The sequence below is a fragment of the Mustela putorius genome, unplaced genomic scaffold, assembly GCF_011764305.1.
Source record: "Mustela putorius furo isolate JIRA1106 unplaced genomic scaffold, ASM1176430v1.1 tig00004039_pilon_pilon_pilon, whole genome shotgun sequence".
Lineage (NCBI taxonomy): Eukaryota > Metazoa > Chordata > Mammalia > Carnivora > Mustelidae > Mustela > Mustela putorius.
The window spans coordinates 1,911,906-1,931,797 of NW_025422174.1; the positions used below are offsets into that span (position 1 = coordinate 1,911,906).

Genomic DNA, 19,892 nt, shown 5'->3' on the forward strand with positions numbered 1-19,892 from the left:
TTAGACAGGGCACACCCTCGCTAGGGTACCCACTCCCCTCTGGTTTGCCTCGGTCACTGCCAGCCATTGAAATCTCATGAATGGGCCAGCCACCCTTGCACTGGGGCTAGGTACCAAGCCCCCCCATCGGTCACCTGCCTTGGGGCAAGGTGCAGAGATGAGGACCCCTTACAGGAGGTGGTGGGGGTATGAATACGTACTCTCACTTCTTACAGGAAAGGAATCTCCCATTACTTTATTTCTCGAATCTCGTTGGAGTGAGCTTCCCCTCTCCAAGGTAGGGAGAAATTCAGACTCCACATAATTGTGGCTCCTCGTCAGCCCTTGGGGCAAAGGAAGTCTTCAGAACTTTGGGGGCAAGACTTCTAGTTTTTCCCTGCCCTTCATCCTCGCTGCACTGATGGTTTTCTGGTTCCAGAGGGGCGCAGGAGTTCTGCCAAGCCTCTGAGCCCAGAACCCGGTGTCCAGCTTTCTCAGGTTGGTTTCCTGGAGGTTTCTGACATCTCCCTAGGGGTCTGGGGAGGTTCTGCAGCTCGTGGATCCCCAACACATTTTCCCTGCTGGCTCCACCCCTTCCTGCACAAATTCCCGCTTTCTGCGTCCTCTCTGAAGTGGGACAACATTACCCTCCAGTGGGCCTCTGGGAACAAACACAGTGGGTCTTTAGGGAACTTTCCTTCCAGGGGATGAGATGCTCTCCTTTGTCTTCTCAATTCTTAGTCGTTTCTTAGTAGCTCACTGTGAGCCAGAGGGAATCAGAGTGAGAGGTAGCATTGGGAGAGGGCAACTTCAAGGGGCAAAAATAAGGGAATTACCGGACAGTGTCCATAGGTTTGGGGAAGACATGGGACAGTGCAGGGCCACATCCAGGCACCGGCTCGTGGGGAAACCGTACGTCCCGTCCCTGCCGCTGCCACTTGGCAGTGCGGATTCCTGCCCACCGAGCTGCCCTAGCTGTGCCACCTGGTGGTGGCCACTCTGTTACAGGTACTACAGAAACACTAGCATTGGTGTTTCTCCTTTTACAGATAGGGAACTGAGGCACAGAAGGTTAATATATTGAGTCATACATCTAGTAAGTGATGGAGCCACGCTGAACACAGGCAGGTCTGGCGATGGGGGCCCTGCTCTCAGCCCTACTCCCCACCTCCACCCACCACGATGGTGGTCTGTTCATCAGTCTGATCTCTCAGTAGCCCGCAGAGGCCAGGCCCCTTGTTTCCTCTGAGTCCTGTTTGTTGATGACAAGGATGACAATGGCCACCCCTTCCTAAGCACCTGCTCTGGTCTGGGCATCCTATCTAAGTTCTGTGCCCCTGTCAGGTCTTTACAATGCCCCTATAGGTTCTACACCTGTTAAAAATTCAAGAAAATCAAGGCACAGAAAGACTGGGAACTCACATGGCAGGAAAAGACAGGGCCTGGATTTGAACCCAGCTCTGCTGATCCCAGAACTTAGGCTCTTGTTCCCTCTGCTGTTCTGACCCACAGACACGGTTGTTTGGAGGAGCGTCCATTGCAATACTACGATCCATCGCGAAGATGACTTACTCTTGTTTTTTTAATGTTGCAAATAGATCTTTTTTACAAGTCAGATTGGAGTACGGATCTCAGCCTAGCTGCATGCTGGAATTACTTGGGGAGTTTTTAGAACCCCACGGAAGTTTAGGCCCCACAGCGATCAATTAAATCATGGTCTCTCTGGGTGAGGCTTGGGCTTCCGAGGGCTGAGAACCACTTAAGTTGGATGAGCTCTAGGATCCTTCCCAGCTTCATGTTCTAGGGTTCACAGAAGGTACGCTGCCATCAGGCGGCAGTAACAAGCCACAGCTCCGCGATCTAATTGACAAGCCTCCGTCTGAAGAGATAAAGTGTTCTTGTCTTTAGTTTTATTCCCCAATTAAATCTTTTAGTTAAACATATCAACTTAATGATAATTGACGAAGATGTTTTAAAGGCTACTTCTAAAAGCAGTAAGACAATATGGTACAGTTTGATATCTTTCACACAAAGGGTTAGCCAATTTTTACCATGAGGAGCAGGGTTTGGAGAAAAAACTCCCTTCTGTGTTTGGATTTCAGTGATTAGACCATTGAAATATCTGTTCTTCCTTATGTCATTACTATGATTTTTTCTTAAACTTCAGCATTGACCATGTCTGCTCAAACATCTTCTATTCAGTCTTGTCCCTGTAGCAGAAATAGAAGTGTGAGAGCCATTTCATTTGGCCCTTGGTGGATTTTCCCTGTCTACACTGGTGTGTGTGTGGGTAAATGTTCTCAGGGGATTCCTTTCAGGATCTGGCAGCTCTACTCAGTGGAAATGGCCAGCTTCAGTAGGAAGTTCTGACATAGCAAATTGGAATAGATAGCTGGAAAAATTTTAGGGCCTGGAGTTTGGAGTCTACAGATTTGAACTGAGTACTGCTCCATCATTACTGGCTGTGTGGTCTTGGGCAAGTCACTAAAAGCTCAGAGCCTCAGTTTGCTTGTCTCTAAATAGGGATTCTCAGAGCTGCATCATTGCAGGTTGTTATGGGATCAAAGAGAAGGCAAACACAATTTTACAATAAAACCACTCAACAAATTAGGAATAGGAGGAATGTCCTCAACCTGGTAAAGATTATTTATGAAAAACCTATAGTAAACACCATACTTCATAGTATAAGAATGATTTCTCCCTAAGATCAGGAACAAGACAAAGACATTTGCTCCTGCCACTTCTATTCAATATTATGCTGGAGATTTTAGCCAGAGGAAATAGGCAAGAAAAGGAAATAGAAGATGTCAAGATTAGAAAGGGAGAAGTAAAACTATCTCTATTTGTGGGTAACATGATCTTGTATATAGTAGATCATAAGACTCCACTGAAAACTATTAGAACTCATAAGCAAATTCAGCAAGATTTCAGGGTACCACGCCAATATACATCAATTTATCATATTTTTATACTGTAGCAATGAATACTCTGAAAATGGAATTAAGAAAACAACCCCTTGTATAATAGCATTGGAAAGAATAAAATTCTTAGGAATAAATCTAACAATAGAAGTGCAAAACTTATACTCCATAAATTGTAGAACATTACAGAAGAAACTAAAGAGGATCTAAATAAATGGGAAGACATCCCATGTTCATGGATTGGAAAACTTAATATTATTAAAATGGCAATATTCCCCAAATTGATCTACAGACTCAGTGCAATTCCTATTAAAATTCTAACTGGCATGGTTCCTGGCTGTCTCAGTCAGTAGAGAATGCAATTCTTGATCTTTGGGTTGTAAGTTCAAACCCCATCCTGGGTAGAGATTACTTAAAAATAAAAATCTTAAAAGAAAAATCCAACTGTCTTTTTTCCCCCCAGAAAATGACAAGTTGATTTTAAAATCCATATAGAGTGGTGTTGGAGGGCTCTGTTGGTTAAGTGTCTGAATCTTGATTTGGCTCAAGTCACGATCTCAGGGTTGTGGGATCGAAGCCCACGTCAAGCTCTGTGCTCAGTGGGAAGTCTGCTGGAAATTCTCTCTCTTTCTCCCTCTGTCCCTCCCCACCCCTAAAAAATATAAGTAAATCTTAAAAAAACACAAAATTCATATATGGAAATGCAAGAGACCCAGACTAGCCAAAATCAGAAAAACAGTATTAAAAAAAACAAAAAACAAAAAACAGTGTGGTACCAGTATGAGGATAGATATATAGATCAATGGAATAGAATTGAGAGAGCAAAATAAAGTCTCCCATTTATAGTCAACTAATTTTTGACATCTAGATGGAGGATGGTGGGGGGAGACTTGGAAGGGGTGAGAAGTGGTCGGAGTCTAGATATACGGCCAAACCGGAGCCACAGATCAGATGTGGAGGTATGAGACAAGGAGACAAGGTTGACGCCAGGGTTTGGGCTTGAGCATGCGGGAAGACAGAGTTGTCTTTTCCCGAGCTGGGGACACACTGAGGATACGAGGTGCGCCCTCATGGTGCTTACAACTTGTGGGCCGCCCACCCAAGGATAATATGCAAAAAGTGGAATCCTAAGGCGACTGGTGTTGAAGAGGGCCAGGGCGTCGTGAGACCTCATGATAGGGGAAGCGTGACCCCCGCAGGGGGAACAGCACATGTGAGGGTTCGTGGTGGAGTGTCGGGGTTGAGTATAGGGGTCCCCATGAAGGAACTTGAGCTTCATTCTTTGGGAAGTCATCAGAGGGTTTGAGCAAGAGTGTATATACCTGCGTACATGTGTGACGTGATCAGAGCCATGTGTCCTGAGACCATCCATCTGGTGACGACAGTGTGGAGCCCTGGGGAGCCCAGTGAGGGGTTGCTTTCCTCCTGCTGGGTCTGCATGGGGTGAGGGTTGTGGAAGGGGCCCGAGAGCGTGGAGCAGGTGCAAGCCACCTGGCTGGATGGGTTGGATCGGGGGTGAGCCCGGAGACCATATCCCCGATGCTGGTTAGCTGAGTTTTCAGGTTCGCTGTCCACAATTCCCTCAGGGAGACTGAGTTTCCGGGAATAAGGGTTAGAGAGACTTGGTGCTCAGTGACTAGGCTCGGGGAAGGGGAGAGGCAAATGCCTGAAGCTCTCACTTCCACTCACATTCTGAAAACCCTTCTTTTCTTTTTGTAGGTGAAAAATGTCGCAGCTTCATTGACCTGGCCCCAGCATCGGAGAAGGGTAAGTGTGGCCCCCGCTCAGGTATGCAAGCCCAGAGCCCTTCAGAGATGCTCCCTGCCCAGGTGACTTCCCACAGCCCAGTGAGGGTTTCTCCAGCAGCGTTTCCGAGTGTTGGCTCCCCAAAGAGCCATAATCTTGAGTAGTCGGGAAGGGGATAGAGGAGGGGGAAGATCACCTTGTCCTTCCCCCGAGTGGGGTGGTCCTGAGGGTTATGCTTTCATACTTCCAGTGCACACCGGGATATGGGGGGAGAGGTAGGGCGGGTGTGCGGAAGCTGGGGTCAGGCTACACCAGTGTTGGGGTTACTGCATCCCAGATACAGGATTTGACCCGGTGGGGGAGCCCACCCACCCAGGTCCACCCACACCTGGACAAACCAGATGTCCTGTGTCTGTCACTCCCTAGTGGACAGCACCGAGTGCAGAGATTCTGCTCAGAGAGGATGGTCAGGGGCTGGCCCCAGGTCACGAGTGGGGTTAGCACAGCAGTCAGGATTAGCTTCAGCTGTAGGGAATGGTGGTCCAATATAGTTGGCTTCAGAAGAGACATGTGCATTGCTTTTATTAAAGTTTCAAAGTAGGGGGTGCTTGGGTGGCTCAGTGGGTTAAGCCTCTGCCTTCTGCTCAGGTCATGATCTCAGGGTCCTGGGGTCGAGCCCCACATTGGGCTCTCTGCTCTGTGGGGAGCCTGCTTCCCCCTCTGCCTGCCTCTCTGCTCACCTGTGTTCTCTCTGTCAAATAAATAAATAAAATCTTAAGTTTTAAAGTAGGCAATCCATGATGGCTCTGCTCCAGAAGCTTGCTGCCCCTTCCCATGGTCTCTGTGCTTCGGTCTTCATGGTCTAAGATGGCAGCTGGTGCTCCGGCTGTCACACCTGCCTTCTGGGCAGCAGCTTAGAGGGGGCAAAGGAGAAAGGGCAAAGCTTGCATGTCAGCTCCAAGGTTTCTAGAAGTTGCCCATAGCACCTGCTCATGCCTCCTTGGCCAGAGCTTGATCCCAGGGCCAGACTCAGCTGCAAGGGAGGCTGGGAAATGAGATCGTTATCCTGGCAGCATGTGCTCAGTTAAGTCAGGGGCTTTGTTTTTATGGGAGAGCAAGGGAGCAGATGCTGGAGGACGTGCTGGCCAAGGAACGTAGGGGCTTGGCCGCCTCCGGACCTGCCTACCCCCTGCCGCCAAGGGGGAGGACAGCCAGGAGAGAGCAGGTGTGGTGGTGTCTTCCAGCAGCCTGGAGATTAGGAGAGAGCTCTGGTTCTGGGTGCCAGGGTGGGGAAACTGAAGCAGAAGTCCAGTCCTAGAAACTGTCCCAGCAAGGGGGATCTCGGGTGCCTGGCTCAGGAGAAATGCTCAGCCTGGGCGTGGGGCCACTGACGGCCCCTGCTGGTGGGGCCTGGCTCCCTGCTTCCTTGCGGTGAGTGTCTGGAGGGTCAGACATCCGGTCTCTGACCCATCCCGGGTGTTGGTAGAGGCAGCACCGGCGAGGGGGCCGTGTGCCATGGAAGCTGGGGAGGTTTGTGTCTTGCAGACACTATCCTCTTGGTGAGCTCCAGCCGAGTGGCAGCTCGTGAGGAGGGGACCCCCAGGCACAGGAAAAGGCTCAGCCACCCCCTGCTGAGCAGGCTTTAGGCAGAGGGAGCTGCCGGCTCAGTGACTTTCCTGGTTTCCCAGCGACGGCGCCCCGTTTGGCTGCTGCAGGTGGCCACCGTTAACATTTGGAGCTGAGCATCTGGGCCTCGGCTTCCAAGCTGAGATCAGGAAGCACGAGGAATATCCCGGCTAACACATGCACACGCACGCCAAGCCGTGGCCCCTCCGTGCTCGGCCCTGTGCTCCCAGGCAGTAAAGGAGAAAGACCTTGGGAGGAAGAGGCTGACAAACTCCCCCCACTGCCAGCTGCGGAACCTGCGCCGTTCAGACGTGAAGCCACCTGACGTGTCCCTGCCCAGGCGGGGCCGAGCCCCGGCTTTAGAACCCCCTCTGCTGTCCTGCATCTTATAAGCCCCTACCCGGAGGCAGCCCCTCACCAGGGCTCAGCCAAAAACCGCAAGACCTTGGAGCTCCGGGGCCCCCTGGGCTCCCCATCTGGCTTCTAGGAAGCACGGCCTGGGTGTGCACACGAAAGCGTGCGTGTGTGTCAGAGGCATATGCACGCACGAGCAGGTGCTCCCGTGGATAGGTGCACACGGGTCTCCTGCGTGTGCCCGCACGCACGCTGGTGGCTGAGCACGCACACACGTGTGCCCGTATGAACGTGTATGGGCTCGTGTGCCCGGCTGAGTCCGTGCACGTGTGTGTTTCCAAGGGTGAACCTGCATGGGTGTGTCCCTGTACGGCGGCACGTGGGTTGCTTGTCCTCCTCCTGGGGACATTTGACCTTTATTCTTGCTTCTTCTAGGAGGACCGAGAGCCCCAGAGAGATGGTATCTTTGTGTTTTACTGGCCTTGTGATTTTTCTTTCGGGGCTTGTCGGCCATGCCACGGACCTTCTGGCTTGTGTGTAAAAATGTTTATAAGGAGGCTGAGTGGGTTGGCTTTGCCGCCAAGTGGCAGGACGATTTGCACGTACTCACTGGCTGTCAAGCACTTCAGCTGTCCCTTGGATCAGCGGGCTTTGTCACACAGCTGCCCATCCCCAACCTGGCCCTCCCGATCCTGTGCTCACCTCCCATCAGGACTGTCTGTCTCACAGACGCGGACCCCCAGCCGCGGAGGGGGCGTGTGTGGTTTGAGGCCACAGCGGGAGTCTGGGGCTGGCGTGGGAGCCCAGGTGTGTTCTCTCCCAAAGCCCACCCTCCTGCTGCTGCCTTCTTGTCCCTGCACACACTCCCTCTGGGACTTACCTTCTGGTCCGCCACATACGGCAATAATCATGGGACTCATGCTAATTGGCTTTAGGCAGCGCTTCCTGCGTGCTGAGCGCTGTTCTGAGAACTTCACATGCATGGGCTCATTTTATTTGGTTTATTTTTGAATTTTTTAAAAAAAGATTTTATTTATTTATTTGAGAGACAGCGAAAGTGAGAGAGATCACAGAGGGCGAGGGAGAAGCAGGGCTGGATCCCAGCAGCCCGGGATCATGACCTGAGCCGAAGGCAGACGTTTAATGACTGAGCCACCCAGGCGCCCCCCTGCATCGGCTCATTTTAGTCCTCATTTCACAGATGAGGAAACTGAGGCATCGAGTGTTAATTGACTTGCCTGAGGTCCTACAGGTAAGATACTGGGGTTTGAACCTGAGTGGTTTGGCTCTTAAATGCCTGGTTCTTCTGAAAAGCTAGACCTTCCGTGAGTGTGTGAGTGAGTGTGTGAGTGTGTGTGTGTGTGCGTGCGCGCACGTTTCTCCCGTTCCTCCTCCACCAAGACCTCTGCGTTGCGTTCAGAGTGCTCTCAGGCCAGTGCTCCTCTTTCCTTGACCTCCTTCCCCCTGGCAAGCCTCAGTCATGCTTTCAGAGACCTTTACAGACAGCGCCCAGTCTTGGCCACTTTCTTCAGGGCGCTCTCGGCCCTTGCTTCCCGACCCTGTCCCCTGGAAAAAGTAGCTGTCCGTCATTGGCGTTTTGACCACGACGCACATTTTTCTTCGTTGGTGCCTGACCGTTGTAGTTTTGTGCTTCCCATGGGAAATATCTTTTTGTTTTATACGAGCCTAAGCCCCCTTCATTCTTCATCCGGATGCCTGCCACAATCTCTTAACTGCTTACCTCCTTCATGCTTGCCCCCTGATTCACGTGGGTCAGGATGATCTTTTTAAGGCATAAGTCATCTCACGTGAATCCCTGTATAAAGCCCTCCCTTGGCTTTCATCGTACTTTCGGAGAAAAAGTAAACGTTCTCGTGGAGGCCTGTGAGGTCGGTGGGGTCTGGCCTTGACCTTCTGGGTCTCATCTCTTGCAATATCCTCTCCCTCTCCACACTCCAGCTCCCGCAAATCCTGATGGTTCCTTGAGTCAGCCGAACGAGCCTGTGCCTCAGGACCTTTGCACTTGTTGTTCCCTGCTCTGGGAATGCTGTTCCGTCCGCTTTCTGCACAGTTGGTCCCTCTCCTCATTCAGGTTTGGGTTCAGGGTCACAGCGGGAGCCTTCCTTGAGCATGCTCTCATCACAGCCCTTTCTCCTGCGAAGTCGCTCTCCACCCCTGCACGTCTCTTATTCCTGCCTGCGGTGTCGAGGGTCAGCTCCCTGAGGGCAGGGATTTTTGTCTCCTTTGTGACCCACTGTGTCCCCGTTACCCAGGAGCAAAGCCTGTTGAGTGGATGAAAAATGAACATGGGTTTTAACAGCATATACTCTTGTTATACAAATTACAATGATCCTTAAATGCATCAATGAGAAATGAGAGTCTCTTATGAGCCCTCTAGGTATTCTCTAATAATGGTTTGGTTTATTAGTCCTTGACGGTGATAGATAGATGTAGACAGTTAGGTATGGAACACACACATACATATACAAACATAAATACTTGTATATAAAATCATGAATTGTTCTTCATACCAATGCATAAGACCACCCCCATCTTTGGGAACAACTGTAAAATCATGTGGAGACAATTTGTGTAAGCGGTCCGGTAGCTGGACACTGAGACTGTCCCCCCCTGCACTCCGGGTCTTCAGTATCAGAGCTGAGTAACAGTTACGTGTACCTACATCTTTCTCCGCCACAGGGCTGGGGGGGCTGTGAGGATAGCAGGGGTTTCTTACTTACCTCTGGGGGCCTCAGGGAGCCGGGCCAGCCCCGGAGCAGCCCTGGCAGAAGAGTGGACTAAGACTTGAACCAAGGCCGTGGGAGGCAGAGGAGGACGAATTAAAGATGTCTGAACAATGTATCAGGATGAAATGTGCCAGCGTGTCTGTACGCTGTGAACTTGATATTGAAAATGCAGAGGAAACGCTTCTTGTGTTGCTTGTCTTCCTCTTCCCTTGTCTTTCAAAATCTCAGTCCCTTGTTCACTGGGGCCGGATGCTCTCCTACCAAATAACTGCGATCGCGTGGGTAGTCTTCGAACCTAGCGTGCTGGTCCATGACATCCACCATAATGCTGGGCGACAAGCCATCCCGGAGCTCAGGGGCATTCAGCATGTGTTTTTGGCTCACGTGTGTGTGGGTTGACTTGGTTATAGGTTGTCTTGGTTCCAGGATGTGGTCTGGGCTCAGCCACATCTGTTCCACGTGTGTTCTTTCTGGGCGGCCAGGAAGAAGGGGCAGAAATGTAAGGGAGCAGGGCACCGGGGGGGCTCAGTTGGTTGAGTGTCTGACTTTGGCTGGGGCCCTGATCTCACAGTCCTGGGTCTGAGCCCCACCTCGGGCTTCCCGCTCAGCGGAGAGTTTGCTTGTTCCTTTCCCTCTGTGCCCCCTGGCCGTCATGCTCTCTCTCTCAAATAAATCAGTAAAATCTTAAAGAAAGAAAGAAAGAAATGCCAAGTGGCTAAGGGCACAAACCCATTTAAGACCTTAAAACACCATCGTGTCTACTCACAGCCCATTGAGGAAAGCAAGTCACATGGTTGTGTCCAACACCGAGGAGGCAAGAAATACACTGACCGCAGGGTTCAAGGGTGGTTGGCAGCTTGTTGTGCTGGAAATGGCTCAGGCGGGTTTCCAGGTGTATGTGTGCACCTGAGCCTCCCTGCTTTGCTGCTTAAGGTCTCCTCTGGTCCTTGTCTTCCCAAAGAGACCTCCTGATTTCTCCACGAGGGACCTAAATGTTTGGGTGCATTCCCTTGCTGAGCACCGACGGCGCGGCCTCTGCGTGCTAGTCAGTCTCACACGTGCCTTTCGATTGACAAACATTTCCTGAGCACCCAGCACGCGGCAGGCTCCGGGCTAGGCGTTGAGGGTGCGAACAGGAACCTGGTGGAAGTCTTTCCCCTAAAGATGTGGGAGCGAGCTAAAGAAATGCTTAGCAGCCACGGTGGAAGGGCTCAGGCAGGGGAAGAAAGAATCTGGCCCTGCACTGGGAGAGGCAGGAGGGATATGATTCTGCCACCCGAGATCCCTGCAGAGAGGCCGGGAAGAGGTCTCGGTTTTCCTCCCTAAAGGAGGAAGGTATCAACAGATGCCCCGGGAAGGATTGGTTCCAAGGCACCTGTCAAGGTGTGCTGTGGAGAGTGTCCCCAGTTCCTAACCCCGCGATTTGGAGCTTCCCCTCACGGGGTCCATGGAGCTTTCACTGTGAAGGAATGAAAAATGAATGAGCGAATGAATGAATGAGCTAATTGAGCCTCCCGTGCTTTACGGCCGTCATCAAGCTGCACCCATATCTTCCTGTCTGCTCTTCCTCAGTGCGCACCAGTACACACAGCACAATATGATTCAGAAAGGGGGGTGAACCATCTACAGCTGCGCACAGCAGCACGGATTTGGGCAAAAGAAGCCAGATTCATGAGAATACAGACTATATGACTCCACTTATATAAAACTGGAAAACAGAGTGAGGCTGTACCCTGAGAAGTCAGGGTTAGACCAAAGGGGAACGGGTGTGCAGAGGGCGCGGACATCGCGCTGGCGATGATCTGATCTTGGTCTGGACGCTCGTTACACAGACGTGTTTAGTTTAGGAAAATTCATCAAGCCATATACTTGGGATAGATGCACTTTTCCCGTCTCTATGTGATACTCCAAGAAAAAGTAAAACAAAAATTTCCCACACTGAATTCTAAATGATCCTTCTAAAGTGAAAATCCGACTGTATCAGGATTCTGCTGGGAACCCCTTCCCTGGCTCTGGAATGTAAATATGCTGGGATATTGGAACACGGTGTTCATGGCCCTTTGTGATCAGTCTGGAGCTAGTCTGCCTTTTTTTTTTTTTTTTACTCCACTTTTTACCATCCCTGCGTGGACCCTGGGCTCCAGCCCTGCCTTCCCCCTCGAATACACTTCCCTCAAGCTCCCCATCATCTTTTGGTGCCTCTGTGCCTTTGCATATACTGTTCCCTCTCCCCACCTGCCTTTACCCCCTCTGTGTACCTTGGAAAACTTCTGCGTATCCTTTAAAACCCAGCTTAGACATGACTTCTCTGTTACAATTTTGATTTTAATTTTTTTTTTTTTTGAGATAGAATGCACAAGAAAAGGAAGGTAGGAAAGCAGGAGGAGCAGGGGCCGTTATCGACCCTCGGTGGCCCATTTAGGTTCGGAAAAATGGAGTCTGGCTCGGGAGACTGTGGTCTCCTCCGACCCCCCTGGGCTAAACTGTGTTAGTCACCCCTGCTCCGCGCCCCCCCGTTTCCCAGCTGGGATTCCTGGCAGCCACCAGCTGGCAGCTTTGTGTGAAACAGTCTCCGCAGCTTGTAGGTTTCATTTGTTTAATATTTCAGGGACGTGTAACAATGTGGTGGCTCCGTGGCCACAATCCTGAGTCTTGCCTGAGTCATTTCTCACTTCTGTTTCTATAATAGTCTCTTGTTGGTTCCCTCAACCTCTCTGTTCTGTGCCCGAAATCGATTTACAATTCTGCTGCTCACTTAATTTATTTAGCGCATTTTATTGATTTATGCCGTAGACCCGAAACATGCATAGATCAGAAGAGGCTGCGTAGGGGAAGGGAGAGGACAAGCAACTTTCCCAGCTGCCCGGGATCTGACATGGGAGCTCCGCACAGGTCAGCCTGCTGGCCACAGCCCCAGCACGCCGGGTGGCCGGCGTATCCCATGCCTGTGTGTGAGTCCTGGGCGATCTGTCCACTCCGGCTGCCTGGGGAACTCTCGGTCGCCCCTCATGAGCCAGTCCAAAGGTCCAGCCTCCCTTTGCCTCCAGTCTGGCTCCGTTACTTCTGTTCCATACCTGGAACATACCTGCAGTCCGGAACCTGACACAGAGAGAGGTCTGATTCTTTCACCCCATGGACAGAGACTTCCAAACACAAAGAGGCAGGAGACCAGCCCCAGTGGCTGACGCGTCCGTTGCTCGCTCCCACCTGCCGTTCCCAGACAACGTCGAGATCCTTCCTGCAGCCCTTTGGTGGAGAGTGGGACTCATCAATCATCTGAATGGCCCTGGTCCCTCTGTGGAGGCAGCGAGCTCTGGAATCTTAAAGAAAGAGAGCATTTCCTGGTCACTCTCAATAAATGCACACCCCAGGCCACCTGACTCGGTGTCATTGATTTCCTGGAGGCAGGGGGGGGGGGGACTGCATCCTTGCTTTCGGGGATGGGCCATGGTGGCTTTGTCTGTTCTGCCTCAGGCCAGTGAGTGGCCTTCCTTGGTGTCAGGCTGTGTGCCAGGAGCTGGGACGGGGGCAGGGGGGCGGGTCACCCCCAGCTCCTGCTCTTCGGGAGCCTTCCAGTGTGGGACAGACGAGGAGGAGGGTCACATCTGTGGACCTGGAGCCCAGACAGGTGGCCAGAGGGCTGTGGAAGGAGCTGATGACAGTGTGGACGGGCTGTGCGGAGGGGGGCCGTTCGGGGAGGGTCCTGAAGGACAGATGGCAGTCCTTCTAGGGCTTAAGGGGCCCGGGGGCTGTCATTTAGGGTAGAAGAAATGCCATGTGCAAGAGAGTCCACGTGGCAGGGGCACCACAATCATTTACTGAATGGCTGAAGAGTAGAAGGATGGTCGAGCCCAGTGAGGTTAAGTGCCTTGCTCAAGGTCACACAGTAAGTTTAGGTGAGAGTCAGGCTCACTCTCCAGGCTTTTGGGGTCTTTGGGCAGCACCTGCCCCCGCCCCAGCCCTTTCTCCTCCCACACATCCCTCCCACCATCTCCAACGTCATTTTCTCCAACAATGCCTAGGTCCCTGTCACCGCCCTCCTTCTGAACTGCTAGTTCTGTCACTTCCTGGTCTGAAATTCTGGATTTCCCTAATTACATGCTCTTATTAAAGGTGTTTAAATCCTGATGCCTGGTGGAGGACTGCTCCTGAAGATCACAACATCTAGTAATTGCTTTAGTTGCCTAATTCCAATTATTCAAGATTATCTTTCCAGGTAATTAGATGTCTGGGTAGTCTCGCCGGCTCGCTCTCTCAGAGAACGTCATATTAACCCCAAACGGTGACCAGCTTTCATGTTTCATAATTGGAAACAGTTTCTCCATGGTGAGAAGACTCGCTTAAGTGTAAACAGTGGTAATTTAAATTTCTAAATGACTCTGTGGTTTTATCATACTTTGGTGTGAGAAATTAGCTCAGACACTTCAATCCAGACCTTTGCCTGTCTGAGCAGGGGTTTCGGCAGTGGGTGGGTGGCGGGGGGATAGGGCTTGCTGAGCTGCACAAGGCCTGTGGAATTTGAAGGATGAGGGCTCCTTTCCATAACCCAGAAAAGTCTTCCCATGGGCTGGCTGTTCTTGGACCTGTCCCCAGAATGGAATTTACAACAAGGCCCTTCTATCTGGCCCAGGTCTTGCATTCGCAAAGAGCTTTAACTTGAGCCACAAGATGATTCCTTTATAGGAAGTTAGACAAAGAGCTACGAATCGGGTTCACCACGTTCCGTTGTGCAGGTTACTCACTGTGCAACTCTGTGGGTCATGCTTCATACTGCGGTCTGTGTGCATGGCGTAAGGTTGGGCAGTGCACAGCCTGTACAACTGTACGTGGGGGCGAGGGATACATAAACAGGGCTAAAAGAAGATGACACTCAACATACCATCTATGCCTACATCTCATTGCTGCACCACACTGCCCAGTATAAGCTGGGAATGTGTGACCCTATTTTGTCATGTTTCCTTGTTTTAATCAATATAATTTCATTGGTATAATTTAGGAACAGTGAATTGCGTAGGTTTTAAATGTACAATCCACTGAGTTTTAGGAAATACATGTAACCCAGACCCCTGCCAAGATACAGAACCGTGGCCTGCGCCCTTGGGCATGTGACCTGTACCATCACATAACATCCCATGCACAGAAGGGACTCACATTTGGTTAAATGCTCTAGTGTCACTACCTTGAATTTCTCAATAATTTTTTCTAAGTAGGCTCCACCCCCAGCATGGAGACCAATGTGGGTCCTGAACCCACAACTCCTTGATCAAGAGTCAGACTCTTAATCTACTGAGCCACCCAGGAGCCCCAATTATTTTTTAACAAGGGGTCCTGCGTTTTTACTTTGCACTGCTTTCCCCATTTGGGCTTTGTACACCCCCCCCTCCATGTATTCAATTCCAATTTCTCTTTACCTTGATTCATTTAGAAAGTCTAATTTTTAAAGCTTCATTCTGAGTAATGGTATCTATCAATTCATGGTTTTAGGGTGCCGAGTTTTTCTTTCCAAGATGCTCTAGAATAAATTATAACTCCTATTTTTTTTTTTTTCCATTTTGCCAACATGCCAGACCCGGCAGATCCCCCAACAACCTGCTGCGTTTTGGGCTGCTGGTACACCAAGTCATGGGTGGGGAAACTGAGGCCCAGAGAGATGAAGTCATCTTTTGCAAGACCGTACGGGTTGTGACAGCAGAGCGGGGTGGGAACCCCTGTCCGGCAGGCGCTGGGGTCCTTGTGCTTCACTGTTCCACTTTAGTGCCTCAAGACGAGCTACTAAAATAGAAAAGAATCCTAAAGTGAGGTACAGTTGGGAAGGACAGAGGTCTAATGAGAGGCAAAGACAAGCTTCGTGCTGGCCAGACAGGGCTGGCAGGAAGAAAGGGTCGTCACGCCTCGTGGGATGGCCCTTGTGATTCCCCAGGGGCTCACGCTGGCCAACACGAAACTTGTCTTCCCTCTTGGTACATTTCCAGTTCCAAGAGAGGAGTCCGACACCGTCCGGGCCGAAAGGGCACAGAGAGCTGATCTCATCTGCTCCATTTTGCAGATAAGAAAACCGAGACCCCAAGAAAAAACTCTGCATGGCTGCTGTAGGCTGAGGATAGTGAGCATGCCTACTGTGTGCTCTAAGAAATGGGGTTCCCTTTCTGGGGCAGCTTCCCCCAGGCCAGTCCTGGCAATGCAGTCAGCATGCATGGAGCGCCTGCTGTATACCAGTCCCTTCCAGGCATGTCGTATCATTATTACTCACATCCCCACCCCGGTTCAGGACAGGAAGCTGAGGCTCCAACAGGTTAAGAAACCTGCTTTCGGCCCAGCCGGTGGCAGAGCTGGGATTTAAATGCAGAGTTTCTGAGTGCAGTGTTAATGCAGTGGGTGGGCTCTGGGTTCAGATCCTGGCTCTGCCTTATTGGCCGTGGAGGGTGGGCATGCCGCTCATTCCCTTTATGGCTCACTTTCTTCATCTCTAAAAGGGGATCGTAGCATCTGCTTTGTGGGATTCTTCTGACAATGGAATAATCCATGTGAGGGGTTGACGCAGGGCCCGGCTCGGTCAGTGCCAGCTCGAACGCTCCGCTGTATTCCCCCATCCAGTAGGACTGGCCCCGCCAGCAAGAAAGCTCACTGGGAAAGTAACTCAATTTGCATTGATTTCTCCTTATTGAATAATGCACAGAGTTCCATTCACGGCTAGATACTTCCACGCCCCTGGTTTCACTTGATTCTTTCGACAGCCCTTTGGTGATTTCTGGTTTACGCCCAAGGAAACTGAAGAGGGGCACCTTGCCTTAGGTCACACAGCAAAGTGATGCCTCCCTCCGTCAGTCCCCGTGCTGTCTCTGCCACACCTCACAGGTTTTTCCACTCTGCTTGGTGCCTCCTGGCTCCTCCTCTGCTCCCCAGACCCCGAAAGTTCTTCGGTTGGCTTTGCTATGTGTTCCGAGGCAGCCAGGCGGCCCCGTGGACTCACAGCTATCAGGGACTGCGTGGAGCAGAGGGAGGGGGCAGCAGAGGGGACCCACGGCTGCTCCCGCTCCCGGCACTCTCTGCTCCTCACGCATCCCATCTGCTGGTTTCTGCAGCCTCTCATTTGCAACCATCTGTCGGGCTTCCCGGAGGTTCTGAGAAGCCCTGGGATATGACACAGAGACCCCCAAAATATATTGCCTTTTGCCTGATTGAGGAGCAGAGGGCTTCAGGCCCCTGAGACCCTACCCATGCCTCGAAGCCACCTGGAACTACAAACCCAAGAAGGAACCTTTCAGAAGGAATGTTCTAGAAGGCTAAAGCTCCCGCTCCGGTTTGCTGCGCAGGAATTGGCTCCCCAGCCCTTCTGTGGATTCCCCGAGCCAGCCCGACTCCTACAGGCTTCATTTCCCTTATGCTTTTTCCCCGATCTCATTTTGGGTTGAAAAAAGTCCAGCGTCTCTTGGCAAGGATGCCCCAGCCCTGCTTGTCCACAGACTCTGGGGCCACTTGGGCTTCTGGCAGTCAGCACGTGTTTTGCCAGAGGGGGGAGAAATGTGGGGGGCGGGCAGTGATGGGCATTTCCTGCACCCAGAAGGGAGCACGGGTGACTTCTCCAACGCTGGTGTCTGGGTGGTCTCCTCGCTCACTCCCCTGGTCGGGCCCATCTATGCTGGCGAGGCCAGGGGTTGGGGATTTATTCATGAGTTTAAAGCAGTTGGGGTTGTTGTCTCTGTGTGTGTGTGTCTCTCTCTGTGTTTTGTTTGTTTTTTTTGGTAACAGCTTTATGGAAACGTAACTACTTACCATGCGTTTGACTCCTTGAGGTGTACAGGTCAGTGGCCTTTAGTACATTCAATCTTGTACCACCATGGCCACGGTCAATTTTAGAACATTTCCATTGCCCCGAAGAGAAGCCCTGTTGCCTTAACCTTCCCCTCTCAATCCTCCCGTCCCTACAGACCTCAACAACCAGCGACCTGCTCTCAGTCCCCGTCGATTTGCCAATTCGGGGCACCTATGAGTGGAATCCTAGAATAGGCGCACTTTGGGGATCTGGCTTCCCTCCCTGAGCATCTTGTTTTTAAGGTTCATCCGCATCGTGCCATGTTTCAGTATGTGGCTGCTCTTTATTGCCAAATATCATTTCATTGTATGGAGATGCTACATTTTGTTTCTCTTTGGTTTATTTATTGAAGCTTTTTAAAATGGAGAAATATTGTAACAATTAAAAAATACATAAAATGCAAATATACAGCTTAACCGTCTATTGTAAAGCAAAAACTTTATTACCACTGGAGTTGAGAAAGAGATCCCTGCCGGCAGCCCCACGTGTCCCTTCTTGAGCCCTAGCAACTTCCGATCCCAGAGAATAATCACTGCCAGGCAGGGGCTGGCAAAGCACGGCCCACCGCTCGTTGTTGTAAATAAAGTTTTATTGAAACACAGCTATGCCCATTCTCATGCAAGCGTAGCTTTCATGCTACAATGGCAGAATTAAACCATACAGCCTCTGTATCTTAGACAGTTGTCTTTGCACACAGTGGAAGGGGTCAGGGAGCTCGCTGCTGGATTACAAAGCCATTAATCCCATTTTCGAGAGCCCCGCCCTCATGACCTATTCCCCTCCCAAATGCCCGACCTCCAAATACCATCACCCCTGGAGTCAGAGTGCCAGCGTATGAATTTGAGGAGACACGGACTTTCAGTCTACAGCAATCATAGCTGTAGTCTGTGCATTTTTCATTACTATGCAATATTCCATTTTCTGACTTTATCTTCTGTGTGCTCATTCTGCTCTTAATGGATAGGTGGGTCACTTTTGGGTTTTCATGAAGACTCCCTACCTTCTTCCTGTGCGAGCCCCAGACGGGCAGCAACAGTGCCTAGGAGTTTGTTAGAAATACAAATCCTCGGGCTCAAACACGGAACTCCCAAATAAGAAACTCTGGGTCTGGGTCAAGCCATCTCTGTGTGACAAGCCCTCTGACTAGCCGCCCCCTGTGTGAGAATCACCACTCCGGTGCTGACCTTGACAATGGACTGTTCCATCAACTTGATGGATCTGCAGGTTTACGAAGCAAAGCCATCCCGATTTCCAGAGTGGGGGTACCACTTTGCACGCCCACTAATGCGATATGAGAATTCCTATTGATCTACCCTTGGCAATACTTCGCTTTATCAGATATTGACCCATATCCCACCTGATGGATGGGAAGTGGTCTCTCACTGTGCTTTTCTCTTTGCACTTCTCTGATTACTGTTGGGGTTGAGTATCTTCTCACGTTTCTGGCTATGTGAATTTTCTCCCATGGTGCCTGTTTGTGTCACCTGCTTGAGCTTCTATTAGACTGTCTTTTTCTTATTGATTTATAGATGTTTTTAAAATGTTTGTGCTTTTTAAAAAACATATTTTAAACTTTGGTTGTTTACAGGTAACTCAAATTCCTTTTCTCACTCTGTGGCTTACCTTTTCACAGCTGTCTTTTGGGGAACAGAAGTTTTGTTTTGTTTTTTGTTTTTTGTTTTTTCCCCTTCTGGTAAAAGAAGCATAACCTGAAAGTTACCATTTTAACCAGTTTTGTAAGCATAGAGTTCAGCGACGTAAGGACATTCAGACTGTCCTTTGTCTACCGCCATCATCCACGTCTGGAGAGCTTCCTCATGTTCCCAGAATGAAACTCACCACCCATTAAACACGAACTCCCCACTCCCTCCTCCCCCTGACCCCTGGCGACCACCATTCTGATTTCTGTCTTTAAGAGTTTGGCTACTCCAGGGACGCCTGGGTGGCTCAGTGGTTTACAGCTTCTGCCTTCAGCTCAGGTCATGATCCCAGGGTCCTAGGATCGAGTCCCGCATCGGGCTCCCTGCTGAGCGGAGAACCTGCTTCTCCCTCTGCCTTGGCCTCCCGCTCCCCCTGCTTGTGCTCTCTCTCTGACAAATAAATAAAATCTTTAAAAAAAAAAAGAGAGAATTTGGCTGCTCCCGGTACCTCCCATAATTTTGTTTTCCAGTTTGTGGATAGACATTTGTGTTGTGTCTACCTTTTGGCTCTGGTGAATAATGCTGCTGTGAACATGGGGGTACAAATTCCAGTTCAAGCCCCTGCTCTCAGCTCGGCTGGGTGGGTACTGGGAGTGGAATTGCTGGGTCACGTGACGACCAGATGATTAATTGTTTGTAGACCCACCGCACTGTCTGTAGCAACTCTGCTATTTTATGTTTATGCTGCACGAGGGCTCCAATTTCTCTGCATCTTCCCCAAGATTTGTTATTTTTGGTTTGGATGAGCCATCCTCGTGTGTGTGTGATAGGACGTCTTGCTGTGGTTTTGACTGGTAGGCCCCTAGGGACGGGTGACACAGAGCATCTTCTCATGTGCTTTTTGGCCATCCATATATCTTCTTTGGAGCAATGTCTATTCGAGTCCTTGGCCCATTTCTGATTTCAGTTGTTTGTTTTCCTGTTGTTGAGTTGTTGGAGTTCTTCCTATATTCTGGATATCATTTTTATCACATCTATTATATACAAGTATTTTTCTCCCATTTCA

The 19,892-nt window shown here is 50.6% G+C and overlaps 1 protein-coding gene across 5 annotated transcripts in view; it reads left to right on the forward strand.

Moving 5' to 3' along the window:
• The window catches only part of GSG1L (GSG1 like), a 189,703-nt gene that overhangs the window by 58,435 nt on the left and 111,376 nt on the right, over positions 1-19,892 (forward strand). For all 5 annotated transcript variants that reach the window (XM_045072584.1, XM_045072585.1, XM_045072580.1 and 2 more), the window contains exon 2: positions 4,620-4,667. In XM_045072584.1, the coding sequence (XP_044928519.1) occupies positions 4,620-4,667 (48 nt within the window). The remainder of the gene's footprint in view (positions 1-4,619; positions 4,668-19,892) is intronic.